The 13,646-nt window shown below is 38.3% G+C and overlaps 1 protein-coding gene across 11 annotated transcripts in view; it reads right to left on the bottom strand.

Moving 5' to 3' along the window:
* The window catches only part of WNK1 (WNK lysine deficient protein kinase 1), a 105,865-nt gene that overhangs the window by 41,978 nt on the left and 50,241 nt on the right, over window positions 1–13,646 (bottom strand). For 8 of the 11 annotated variants that reach the window (XM_054837840.1, XM_054837861.1, XM_054837851.1 and 5 more), the window contains exons 5-8: window positions 3,699–3,787; window positions 2,068–2,287; window positions 1,529–1,865; window positions 243–430 (exon numbers count right to left, since the gene is read on the bottom strand). In XM_054837840.1, coding sequence (XP_054693815.1) covers window positions 243–430; window positions 1,529–1,865; window positions 2,068–2,287; window positions 3,699–3,787 — 834 coding nt within the window. Of the gene's footprint in view, window positions 1–242; window positions 431–1,528; window positions 1,866–2,067; window positions 2,288–3,698; window positions 3,788–8,301; window positions 8,682–13,646 lie in introns of those variants that run through there. The other 3 variants (XM_054837917.1, XM_054837937.1, XM_054837927.1) reach the window with 1 other exon arrangement.

Raw genomic sequence — 13,646 nt, 5'->3', positions numbered from 1 at the left:
GCTTTAAAGACAAGTATGTCCTTGCACTTCCCCTCCCCCCAGACTCAGTCACCTTGCAAAAATAGCTCCTTAACTACTCCCATGCAGAATTTGTATCACATGCAACAAAACAAACAAAAACCCCCACCAAAAAAGAAACCCCATACATAGAGGAGTGCCTGGCAGACTTTCCTTTCTCCTTTCAAGAGAAATACAAAATAAAATAATTCCATGTGTTTGCAATACTCTAAATTCTGGCTTACCGCTGTAGGTGGCTGATATCCTCCGTGCTGTTGCGACTGCACTTGGCCAACTGAAGCTGCATAACCCTGGACTGCAGCTGTTGAGATTGACTGGTCATGCTGGGAACCATACGACACAGTCTGTTGACTGCTCACACATGATTCGGTATAAACAGATGACCCCTGGCCACTGTCAACTGTCCCATCAGCTGCAGAAGTTAAAGATAAAAATCTGCATTTCAACAACTGCAGTCTGGATTTACAACTTTAAAGATATCATAATGAATCAAATATTAGATTGACATTTGTGCCATGTCACATGGATCTTATTAGCAATTTACCTCTGGAAATATTTAAGATGGTTAAAAAATATTTTTTTCTTCCTCAATACAGTAATTCCTTACCAATACACCTTCCCCTAACATCTGAAAAATCTCTGTAATTTCAGGAGTTCTTTGGGAAGATATTTTATAGTAAACTATTCTTCCTATAAAAGGCTAGACTAGAAATAGAAACTTAAAATTCCACATTGTTATGAGTGATCTTTCGGGGGGGTTAATTTTTTATTTAATTTTACACAGACTTATAAAACAGGTCTATTGTGCTGGCTGGAAGATGCACCTGATGTAGACATAGTAGAGAAATTAAAATCCCTTTTACCTAAAGAGCAGATAGTAATTTGCTTTCTAACTTCACCATTCTAATACAGAAGTTCTCATCTACCATCATTATTCAAAAACTGATTCAAATGTTGGGATGGCAGAAGAGGAAAAGTTCAGAAAAATTCATCTTTTCACATATAGTATGTAAAACAGAAAAAGAAACCTTTTTTCAGAAAGCAAATTATGAGCTGAACTGCTTGTACATTAATCTCATTTCCACCTTAATCATAAGTTAACAAGGATTCAAATAAGTGTTTCTAATAGCTCTAACTGCACTGGTGCAAGAGGATACAGCCTTCTGCAGGGCCAGAATATACTGTCCTTATAGGAAGGCAGCAAAAACTAGGATGTGTGTTCATGCTTCAGGTGCCCCAGTTCATTTAGCGTATTAACTTGAAACAAAAGAAAATGATTTTGTGCTAAGACATCAGACTGTGAATTGTGCCAAAACCTGGCTCAGCTAAGGCACAGGAACGCATCTTATTTTGCTGTGCTTTCTAGTGGTCTAGTGTTCTTCAGCAGACAGCAATGGCAGACAGCAACATCTTAAGATATTTACTGCTATACCCACCAAAAGTTTAAGACTCTAAGGAGGGGAACTATGTAAGTGCAAGAGTTCCTAAATAAACCAACTGACACACTTACAAAGAATAGATATACTGGGTTGCTGGAACTGCAGTTGTTGGTGTTGATCAGCTTCTGGCTCTTCAGGCTCCACTTGTGTAGAAACCGATGCTGAAGTAGTGGGGACAGGAGTAGTACCAGTGACAGATAGGGTATGCTTTGACCCTGCATGGGAAGCACTTGATGGTTGCTGTTGCTCCAGCTGCTGCTTCTGACTACCTTCTTCCTGAAGCTTCTTCTCCTGTTCTTCTCGCACCAACTGACGCTGCTCTCGCTTTCGCTTAATCAAAGATACCCTGTCCTTGATAGCTTTCGCCATTGTCTTGTGATCCCCTTCACAGACATAGCCAGATTCCACCTGAAGGAGGATATATTCACAGAATTCAGACTGTCATAGACAGCCACTGTTGTGCTACAACAAAAGCTACCACTCTCTGGCACTAACTTCTCATTCACAAACTTCTGAAGCTGTTTTATTTCTAGATGGTAACAACTGCCAACAAACTACCTTTCAGAGAACATCAGTACTTCCGATGCTTTGTAAGACCACCAACACTTACCATTTCCTGTGCTACATCCTCTGGGACATCTCTCTCCAAGTCAAAGGAAAACTCTATTGCCTCATTATCTTTATATTTGCCCTTGAGTTTTTTGATGTCTTCAATTCGCAGCCAGAGTTTAATGGCAATTTTTTCTCCATCATCTTCCTCTGCTAGTTCTACCCGTACTCCAGTCTCTTCTTGGAAGAAAGCATGATTCAAAAGGTCCTTAATAGCATATCTAGCATATTGGGAAAGAATACAGAAAGCACACACAGTTATTAGCTTTTATAAAATATTAAGGAATATCCTTGCCTGATGATCCCCCAAATTTATTCTCTACATTTCGCACTTCTCCCATGAACTATTTGACAGTCCATCATTCAAATTTCAGTTTAAAAGCATGATGGAGAAACAAAATGCAACAATGCTACAGATGTACACAAAAAAGACACCATACACTGGTCAGCAGAAATACCAGCAGATTCAAGCCAACTGAACAGGATATATATATATTAACTAAAATCAAAAGAAACCTTGAAGAAACAGTTTCATTTTACTGAACATTAAGATACAACACACAATCCTTAGTCCCCAAACCAGTACAGTAATCCAAATATGTATTTTAGTCATATACATGAGTCAAAAGCCTCATTTATTAAATTCAGCACTAGATAAGCACCACATGATTCCTTTCATATTTTATACTATTTTGAACTACTTCAACTTGCATTCTGTTTGGCACCATTAGAAGCTTTTTCCTGAAGGTACAAAAAAAATCTATGTTCATATACACACAGCATTAACAGTAGTAGTCTAAAAGTTAACCGCTTAAACTAAATGGCAAGAAATAAGTGATGTGCAGCCAAAAAATTAACTTAAAATGAGGAAAAAATATGAAACTGTTGAAAACTAAGAAAAAGAACAGAAATTAAAAACACACAGCAACGCCATTAGATGTAAAACTTCAAGAGTTAATAGAAGGGGATGAATAAACATCCATGAACCTACAAAACTATCTCTAAACAGAATAGCGGGATGCTACAGGAGCGCCAAAGGCTAAATCATTCTTAAATAGGACATTCAGTAAGAAACAACTATGTAAAAGCAGAAAACAAAACAAACCTCACAAATAAGCCATCAGAGCAGTTACAGATTTCCTGTAATTGTATAAATTAATCACTTCAAGTAGAAGTCATCTTGCAGAAAACACAGATGCAAATGAGCAGCAAGAATTTAAAAAAAATAAAAAGAGCCCTCAAAATAATCAGCCATAAAATGCCACACAAATCAAAAGGGACAGGAAACACAAAGGATTACAGAATAACAAACCAACCAACCAATCCAAATACCTGGGAACCCAGAAGGATTGTCCTCCACTATTTTGCTGACTAGGTCAAAGTTGTAATAAAAGCAGTAGGATCTCTGAATAAACTGACACGGATGGTTACTGTAGCATCTGCACTTTTCCTGACACTTAATTCTCTAAAACAATCATTGAATAAGAATCTACCGAAGAACAGGAGCTGCAGCAGTAATACTGACTTCTCAACTTTCACCAGAAGAACCCAGGAACTAACAGGATCTAGTATTATCACAGATAAAAGACTCAGACAGCAGGTAATACTTCTACCTGAAAAGAAAGTACTTACCTTTCGCCTTTGTTTTGCCGAATGCATCCCTCAATAATCTCCTTCACTTCAGGGATTGCTACTTTATCGAAGCTGGCTGGCTTGACGCCCTGGAACATACAAGTAACAACAGAGAAACTGGAAGGCCCACTTGATTTAAGTTTTGATTGTGTTTACAGACCAGCTATTTTTACTTAATAGATAACCAGTCTGAATTCCCCACTAGTGCAAATTATAGACAAATCTGACCCCAATCTTACTGTTCATCTGTTTGCTAGTGACTTTTGCAAACACTTTTTTTCCCTTATTTCTCAGCTACGCTTCCATAAGAAAAGGCTTTGGCAGTTAGGTTCTGTGTTATGATAGGAGAATCATTTTGTTTCCACAGCAAGCATGCTGGTTAGAGGTGAGTCCACAGACCGGACTGAAAATGAAAGGAAATGTTTCCTGTGTAACACTAATGCACAAACCCACATGACTAATTTAACAGTCTTCAAAGTATTCTGCTGCTTCCCAGAATGTTTCCAACACGCCATTTTATTAAGTAATTTTGGCATAGATTGATTGATAGGAAAAACCTTAGCCCAGAATGATCTGACTGGATCATTAAATAACTTGTCCAGTGTTTAAAAAGAAGCAAAAGAAAAAAAAGGAAAGAAAAAAAAAAACCTTCCTGTATCTTAGCTCTCCCCAGAAGACCTACTATACTCCAACAACACTCCTGCACCACTGCTGTTGTGAGTTCAGGAAAATGAGCTTAGCAATACAGACCTTTACAAAAGCCCTTCAGCAACACACAGCAATCCTTTTTCCAATACCTGCTAAAGCCATTGAGGGAGAGCAAAACAAAATCTAAGCATGACCAGCTACTCAAATCCGTAAAGCAAATAGGCCATGAAATATGACCATCTGGGAATTCTGCAAAAAATTGCAGGCAGAGCGCCAAACTTCATCACTTAATCATGGCCAGAAGCTCTATTTCGGGGGCAATTGTCCACAACAGCAAAATTGACACTCAGTTTTACTTGATTCAGCCTTTAGCTTCAAACTCTGTATTTAAGACAACAGAATGAGAGAGAATAAAAACAGAATTTGAACAGGATGTCATCTGAAGAGCTCACATTTTCAAGCTGAAATCACATACTTGATACATCTGACCCTGTGTCACTGGTAAATCACTAAACAAAAAATGAAAATCATAGAGTCTGAAGTACAGAAATAAATGAAGTAGTAGTAGTACAAGCATCATGATTCGTGTCCTAACCAGAAAGTACTTCTCCCAATATCCTATACAATACTGCTTCCCAACAAATGGGGGCATCAAGACATGAACCTTCTCCCTTTCTCTGTTGTCAGTGGGAAACAAGTCTTGAAACAGAAAGGTTCGAGAGGCCTTTGCAACTACAGACCTTCATTTAACTGAACATGGAGAGTTAATACAATAATAATTTCCATCTACATTTAAATACATTTTTTTTCCCCTTGGTCAGACATGGCAGTATATTGACTTCATATGTTCACTAACTAAAATATTCTCTTACCACCCTCTTCCAGGAGAGGGCACAGTCAACATCAACTTTAACAGATGCAGACACAAGACAGGGAGAAGCACAAGAGTCCAGTCTTTCAGTGGACAACAGTGCTATTTGTCACTACATTTTACGAAGGTGTTGTATCTGGAATTGTTAAAGGGATGAAAAAACCCTATAGAAAAGGCACCGTTTTTCACCTGATGAAAACTTCCTGTTACAACAGCATTCTGGTTATCTATTGCTTTGCTCTAAAATTTGCTCCTATGAAATTCTAGCAATTGAAATTCACAGAACTGAAGGCTATATTGTGATTAGAATAAGCCCCAAAACACAGTTTGTCAGTGAACAGTAACTTAATGCTTTTAAAAGCTTCACTGAACATTAAGACTTTTGGAGATCAATGCCTCAGCTGATAAGATACCAGACCAAAGTCTGGACAGGTAAGTTTAATACTGTAACCAAGCCATATCACAAATCTCCAGCTTCCTAGCAGCACATCAGAGCCCTACACTCTACAGGGATTTATAAAACTAGTTTTAGTGTTTACTACTGGCATCAAGTACCTGTTTGCATGTGTGTCTGCTCATATAGCAGACTAGTCAGAGATACTCACCTTTAATTATGACCAAGCTTAAAATGGTCCCAGGAGTTCAGGTTCATATATATATATAGATGTTTCTATATGTAATTAAATGCTCTCCTATATACACATACATGCATATATAACGTACGCAATAACTCAATTGCTTATTGTATATATTTGTATCTAAATTGCCAAAGTTTAACTAACACATCTAAGTCTCCTAAACAGCTCAAGTCCCAGACATAGCAGCAGCCTGCACATATGTTCATTTACACTTTGGCAGCAGAAGGAAGATGTCAGATCTGTGACAATCTCATTTCAGAAAAAATAAAAGCTGAGTAAACTAAAAGATGAGTAGAACAACTGGTACAGCAAAATATTAACATAACAAAGCCAGAACATGAGTTTTCTCTTTTTTCCCCACATGCTCTGTTCTTGCATGAAGCCTGAAAAAGTAAAGCTAAGAACAGATTTTGAAATCAGTGATTCAGTCTGCTACCCTGTGTTTCTCTATCCCCAAAGAAATTAAATACCTATCCAAAATCTTCAGGCCCTTCTATGAGGACCATTTTACAATACCCCATTTTGTGAATTCCAAACTCCAAGAGTTCAGTTAAAAAGAGATGCCTCTGCCAGTCTAGCTTCTATGTTCCTAAGTGCTTCTCAGAAAGTGTGGGAGAACCTCACACTAAGGCCTAAAACCAACAGAGGATCCTGTGTTCAAGCAGCTACCTATTTTTGCAGTTTCTTCCACAATCCCTTGGAAGGATTGCCTAAGCCTAGTCTACAGTGCTGGCCAAACACCCCTTATGCTGAAGTTCAGGCCACTTAAGTACCATCAGCTTTTAAGAACTTTTTTTTCCTCTCCTACAAGCACTAGGGGAAGTATCGAACTATTTTACATAACAAGACAGAGGATAGTACGAATGATAAAAATCAATAAATCAGTGAACCCTTTTCTACCCAGAGCTGCCTATACACCTTAATCTGCCAGAGAAACCAAGAGGAGGCCAGGCCCTGCAATTCATGTAACCTTGATGTGTCCTTAAGAGTGCATGAGCTGTGCAGCCACGCATATGCTCACTAGTTTCTGAACCCGAAGGCACTCAAGTACATGCTAAGCCATTCAGTATTTCCTGCTTTTCACCACACTTAGTGCAAGATGGTCACATTCTTAGTTGCCTCCTCCCGGTCCCCAAACTCCTTAGAAGAACTCAAATCTTTTAATCTACTTAGTCCCTTTCCCCAGTGGTAGTTTAATGAGAACTAAACACCCAAATCCCACTGCATTTTTCTGCATTTGCTGAAGAAATAGAAGGAAGAGCTCTTGCAGAGAAAAAAAAAAAAAAGCATAGATAGGTATAACAGGCACGCATGAAAATCATCATTTTCTCAAGCTACTATCTAAAATAGCGTGAATGAGCAGTGCTGCTGAAAGCAAGTCTCCTGTTCTTCATCTCCCATTCCCACAGCAGTGTCATTTCCTCGCTTTTGCTGGCGCATGCATTTATACAGCTGCATCATGAACGAGATCACAGTGTTTGTCAAACTTGAAACAAATCCAGCCGAAAAAGCCTGCAGCAGTTCCCAGTGAGATGAAGCTCCCCAGTCTGGTTCCCTACACTGTTGCACCAGTTCTCAGGCTTACAGAAGGAAAGTGACAGTGCAATAGCTAAGAAGGGCAGAACTGCTTCTTTTGAAAGAAGTGCCAACTTAAAATAAAACCCAATGAACACTTTCATTTTGAGACCACCTCTAAAATATGGGCATATATCTAGGTAGCACAAAGTACAACTGATGCAAAACTAAATACTTATCTTATGGTCTTCATGTTAAGCATAAGAGATTTCATATTTCACTTCTCTTAGATGTGGTGAAGTTTGGGATTTTATCAGATTTTAATCAGATGGGAAAAGTTCCAAAATTCAACATCCACATTTATATGGTTATTTGATCCATTAAAGGCAAGTTAGGTACTCTTAAAAACACTAGATTTTCAAGATACTTTCAACACCAAAGTATGCACTACCCAGAACTCCTCTTCACAATTTTTGCCTAGAAATACGTAGCCTTTTGCATTAGTTAGATCACCAGATTACTGGGTCAGTAGTTTAGCATCTTGTTCTAACGCAAGAAATACAGAAAATATCTTTTACTTTCTAAGAGAAGATACAATCAGTGCTGTATAACTTTTACATCAAACCTAAACGAAAACAGAGGAAGTGTTACATACTCTCACCAACCCTAAATTAAAAAAAAAGGTAGATTTGTAATAACAACATAGATAAAAAATAGCAGAGCAGTAAGTGTTCTTGCCTTGCTGTTCAGGATTTTAATCTAGATTTGAAAAATTATAGAGAAAAAGAGTACAGTCAAGTTTGAAAGCTGAAGACCCAATCTATGAGAACATAAAGCAGTTCAGCAGTTTTATCAAGAATTCTGATTCACCCCCAAAATCCTTTTCTGTGGCTACACACACTTATTCTATAGAGCTGAAATTCTTACCTACCTCTTTACCGCAATCCTTGTGAGAGCAGCAGCAGTGGGATTTAACAATTACAAATATGGGACAGATCTCTCTTTTTGTAAAATCCATCAGGAAAAGAGAGACGCACACACCAAAGAACTACTTGGGTGCTAGTTTCCGATGGGAATCCACTAGGCTGTGGACTTAACGCACAGCAGAAGGAAAGCAAACATCTAAGTTAGAAGGAAGCATTGTTTTCTCTTTGACACCTCTTGTACTTTTCCAAGTCCAGTACATGAGGCTGCAGAGATCTGAGCTTAATATCTGCTTTTGCCACTCAACCACTGAATAGAAAGAATCAATATAAGCAAGAGGCAAGCGTGTCCTTTTCTGCCTCCCGAGCTAGCTGTAAGGAGGAGGAAGAAGAGGCACCACAGGGATCCTTTACTTCCTGCATGTCCCCGCCCCCCCCCCCGCTTGGCTGCTCTGCCTATTCTCCACCCAGGCAGTCTGCAATAGTTTAAGGCTGCACATAGGATCATCACCCAGTTCACTCCTGCTGTTGCACAAACACACTTTTAAATAGAGGGGAACAGTGTGTTGTTCTGATCCAAGGTTGCTGACTACAATTTAATCCTAACAAAACAAGTCAGCACTAAGATAACATAACATATTCTATCTCTCTCCTTCCTGACAATTGCATTCTGCTACCACTGGCAACATCGTCTGCTTTCCTTTTACTGGGTGTTTAATGTAAGGGCATAGCAATTTGAAGGTGATTTTCAAACTGTTGGACAAAGTTAGAAAGCCACATTGTTGCTGGTTTTATGCCACATGCGCACAAATAATCCTCAGAGTTATATTTTCTAATGCCTGTTGCTAGACTCCAAACCTAAACCCGAAGCCTGACATCTATCTCTCCCCCCCGCCCAGTATCTAGTTTCAAACAGCCATTGTAAAACTTGTTTACTAATGAGTTGTCCGCAGCTTCAGGGATTTGGGGGTTTTTTTTTGGAAGGACATAAGGAGCAATGCTAAGAAAGATCACATACACCATTTTTAAAGCGTTAAGTGAGCAAATGAATTTTGACCAACTAGTGATGATAAACTGTGATAAAATTCAATTTCAAATTACCAAGATCACTTTTCACCCCAAAATAGCATACTTAGTTCCTCAAGTATACCACAATTACACCAGTGTTGTTGTTATACCATACAACCTCAATGTTGCAAAAGCAACACTTTTTAATCCTTTACCGGGCATTTTAGAAATCCTCTCAATCAGCTGCTGTGAAACTTTAGAGGGGTCAAGGGAAAAGGGACCATTAAAGATCCTGCTATGTAGATTGACCTTCCAACTGCTTAGCTAGACATTTTATAACCCACCCCACACAACAAACAAAAAAAATCAACTAACTGTTGATTATCATCCTCATTTTAACAGTGCTTACTAGTATCATGAATAAAGCATGTTGGAATTTTGCTTGCCATTGCTTATAAATTTTTTTGTTGTTACAGTTGCACTCAAACCAAATAGACATTCTGCAGTCAAAGCAAATCTACTTCACTGGAATAAAAATTTAACATTTTGCACACCTAACGAAGGCTATGCTTTCCTGGGGTACACTGCGTGACCTGCAAAGAACATTAAATGTTTCAGCTTTTAACAAGCACAGAGTCTACCTGTCCCAGCCTAACCACAATGCTTGCTTGGCTCTTTTCACAGGTGCTATAACTGCAGAGCTTGAAAAGAATTCTACCGTAACTGATTAATCTTCTCAAACAAAATGTTCTAACATTGCAGTCCAGAGGCTAACAGAATCAGTAGCAAAGTTAAATCACACAAACAAAGTAATTAAAGTCTCTATATTTTCTTTTTGCTAAATTGTTACCATTCTAGTTTGAGCCAGTCCCAGGCTGCCACAAACCATTAATTCCAGGAATTTAGACAGAGCATATGATTCCAATGGAAAACAAGCCAGTGATCCTACCTCCTTCCCCATAGTCTCAAAGAAGCCCTGAAGCAATGGTATATATGGCATTTAAATTGGTTTATCCCATGATCATCTAAATTTCACCACCTGCTATTAGTTACTTACTCAGCCTTCAAAACCTACATGTTTAACTATTTCACTACCTTTCCCATCTCTAACCCTTCATCTTAATCCTGTTGTCTGTTCTACAAACAATCTTTCCGATTTAGTTCTTTCCTTATTTCACACAGGGTACACCTATAAGTATTTGATAATTCTCATCCCAGTCCAGTCAAATACCTATTGTGAAAAGGAATACTTCAGCTTAAGATTTACTCAGTTCAAAAGAGATAGGCGTTGACTACAGAAAATGGATTGTATTGTTCTTGTTAAAAAGCAAGGTAGAGTAGTTGAGACTGCAGGGGAAAAAATTTAAAACAATGCAACACATTTAACAGAAGTGAAAATTTAGCTTCTCTGATTTCAGTATTTTCATAGCAATTAATTCTGGACAATTGATAATTCTGCCAAGAACTAAATCAGTAAATCCTGCAGAATAAGCTCTGCACCAGATCAGTATCCTAACAGAGTAAATAGCATTACTGCAATACAAGCAGTAGGAGCAGATGAAAGTTCCAATGAGCCAGAGATAGCTCACGAGGCACTATTTAGGCTAGGATAGGCCAGGTTTTCTTCTCTTCTGATCAAGAACAACCATTGCATATCTTGAACCCAATACCTTTCGAACTTGACTGATCTACCATCATCCAGATCAAAATTCGTAGCTCAGCTATTTGAGAGCTTTGTGTCACTGAAATAGATTACTCACACACCTGCATCACAGAGGGTGAAAACCAACTGGTTAAGCTAAGTCCCATGATTCTTGAATTTCTCCAGACCAGCCGTCTTCATAACTTGCTACAGATAACCATGTATGCCCAGATTTCACAAACACAATGTAAAGACAATAGACACCATAGTTATTTACACAGGCCTGCTTGCTGCATCCTGACTGATCACAGTTTAGAAACTCTTTTCTTCCTCAATTTACCACCTACTCTCAAACAATTTTTGAGGCATTAATTAAAAAAGAGGCCAGTAAAAAACACAACAGTAAAAAAAATTCCCAAACATACATGATTAAAGTCATTACATACACAAGGTATATTTGTATTTTGATTGACACACCCATACTAACTGCTTATTCTTGAAGTTTGTGAGGTCACTTAAAAGAAGCATCTAGTCATTCGTATGAGAGAATCTTTGGTGAAAAGAATAAAAGACACTCCTCATTTGACTAGTCATCACTGCTCACTATCATCAGTATTCTACAACTGATCTCCAAGCCCAGGAGCCACAGGACACTGACACTGCTTGCTTAACCAACTTCCATGCCAGTGTCTCAATACTGCATTTTTACTTATTAAAGCCAGAGAATTTACAGCGTTGAAAGCCTTAGACCTGTATAGAAGGCTACAGTTGTGTTGCTTTGTTTCCACACAGTTAAGTTTGAACAAGAACTAGTCATAACTCTTCCCAGAAATTGTTGGCTGCAATCCTTTCCAGGACTCTCAAGTAAAAGGCTACAAAGTAGAAAAAACAGTGTTTGTGATAATATTGAAACTCAACTTATGCTGTGCACTACTGCTGAATATACACACCTTACAACTACCCCATTGACTAATTATCTAACCCAGCACATAAGGCATTTTAAGTTTTTACTTTAGACATGAAAGTTCACTGTACTTCAGCACCTCCAGGTAAATAAAAATATCAACTTATTTCAAAAGTCCTAAGAATCTGGAGCCCTTATGACTAGCTAAGCAGATGGTTTTAGTTAAAAAAGCAGATTAATTAATCACAGCACCTACTGTAAATGCAGCAATTTTAATGAACAGAAATTACTCAAGCTCTAGAACAGGAAATTTTGTAACTACAAGGCAGGACACAGTTCCTTAGTGTCTAGCTGGCAAACACTTCGGATATTGGTGCGTGTAACAGAGAAGGGCCTTGTTTAGAAACACACAGATGAGGACAGAAATTCTTCTGAAACAACAGTAAAGTCTGATTGGATAACTGGACCAGGCACTAACTTTTCAGTTTTTGTTCTTGCACAAGAGTGTAAAGGTAAGATCAGTATAATCTACCATGCACAGTTCTTTAACCTCACACTTGGGAGCAGGGACACCGCCTTTACCATCCAAACAACAATATGCAGTGGTGAACATCTTGAGCTAGCTGAATGACCTTTTGCTTTACTGGGACTTCAGCTTGGAAATGGCTTTCAAAAAAAAAAAAGAGACATGCCTAGACACACATTTCACTGCTATAAATTTAGAAATGCCGCAGTGACACAATACTGTCTTTCTTCTATTTTCAGTATGGAAAATGCATTTTTGAAAAATCAAATTATAGTAGTTGCATTCTCTGCTTTAATCTGCTACCATTCTGACAAACATCATCTAGTACTCATTTTTAAATTCGAGTACAGCAATTCAAAAGCCACAGATTAGTTCCAGTGGACTTTGAACTGAATTAAAAAGAGTGATCCAACATGGGCCATAAAACGCATTTGGTACAAGAACTAGCCTTTAGAAGAAGATACCTACTAAAAGGCCTAGGATAACGTTGCATACACCAAAAATAGTGCACAATTCAGACAATGCACCAAAAGTCACTGTCCCTTTTATTTTACGACTTATTCTAATAGGAACGAAGGACTTCTATTTGTGTACCAAAAGATTCAACAGTCTCAAAGGGTGGTCCTAAAAAGTATTCCTGCCATGCAGAGAACTTTATGATGGTCTTGAAGGTAGAAACAGGTCTCTGAAAGAAGTTTACCTTAAAACAAAGTCACAAGCTCATAGTGTTAGAAAGCTTCTAAATACTTAAACTGGACAGAGAAGATACAGCCTTTTTTCCTCTTTAGCGTAAAAATATTATGCACAACAAGCAAGAGTTTCTTACACATACATTTTAGCCTGTTGTGTGTGCATGTCTTTTTGGGAATAAACCGTATCTGCAAAATCACATTCAACTTTAGTAACCTTCACCCTTCTAATACAGGAACAAACAAAAGCATTCAAACAGGCATACATACACCCATGTCACTGCCTGCTCTGGCAACAGCTCTGAGTATCCTGGAGGTAACTATACAGGGTTTATGTAAAATTTTGGTGGAGTTCTGGCCTGTGAATCATGTAATAATCTCAAAATAACATTATTACTCAACACTCCTGTGAGCTTCCACAAGACTAAAACTTTCCTGGACTTACCCCATTCCTACCCCTGTGCAACTATAGCAGTACACTTGGTAGGACAAGAAGTAGTAGCCCATGCATTCTTAATGTCTTTTTGACTAGTGGCACTATACTGACAAATAACATTGAAGTATCAGTCTCCTCACAGTAATGT

The sequence above is a fragment of the Grus americana genome, chromosome 1 (genome assembly GCF_028858705.1).
Source record: "Grus americana isolate bGruAme1 chromosome 1, bGruAme1.mat, whole genome shotgun sequence".
Classification (NCBI taxonomy): domain Eukaryota; kingdom Metazoa; phylum Chordata; class Aves; order Gruiformes; family Gruidae; genus Grus; species Grus americana.
This window is presented reverse-complemented; position numbering and strand designations above follow the sequence as displayed.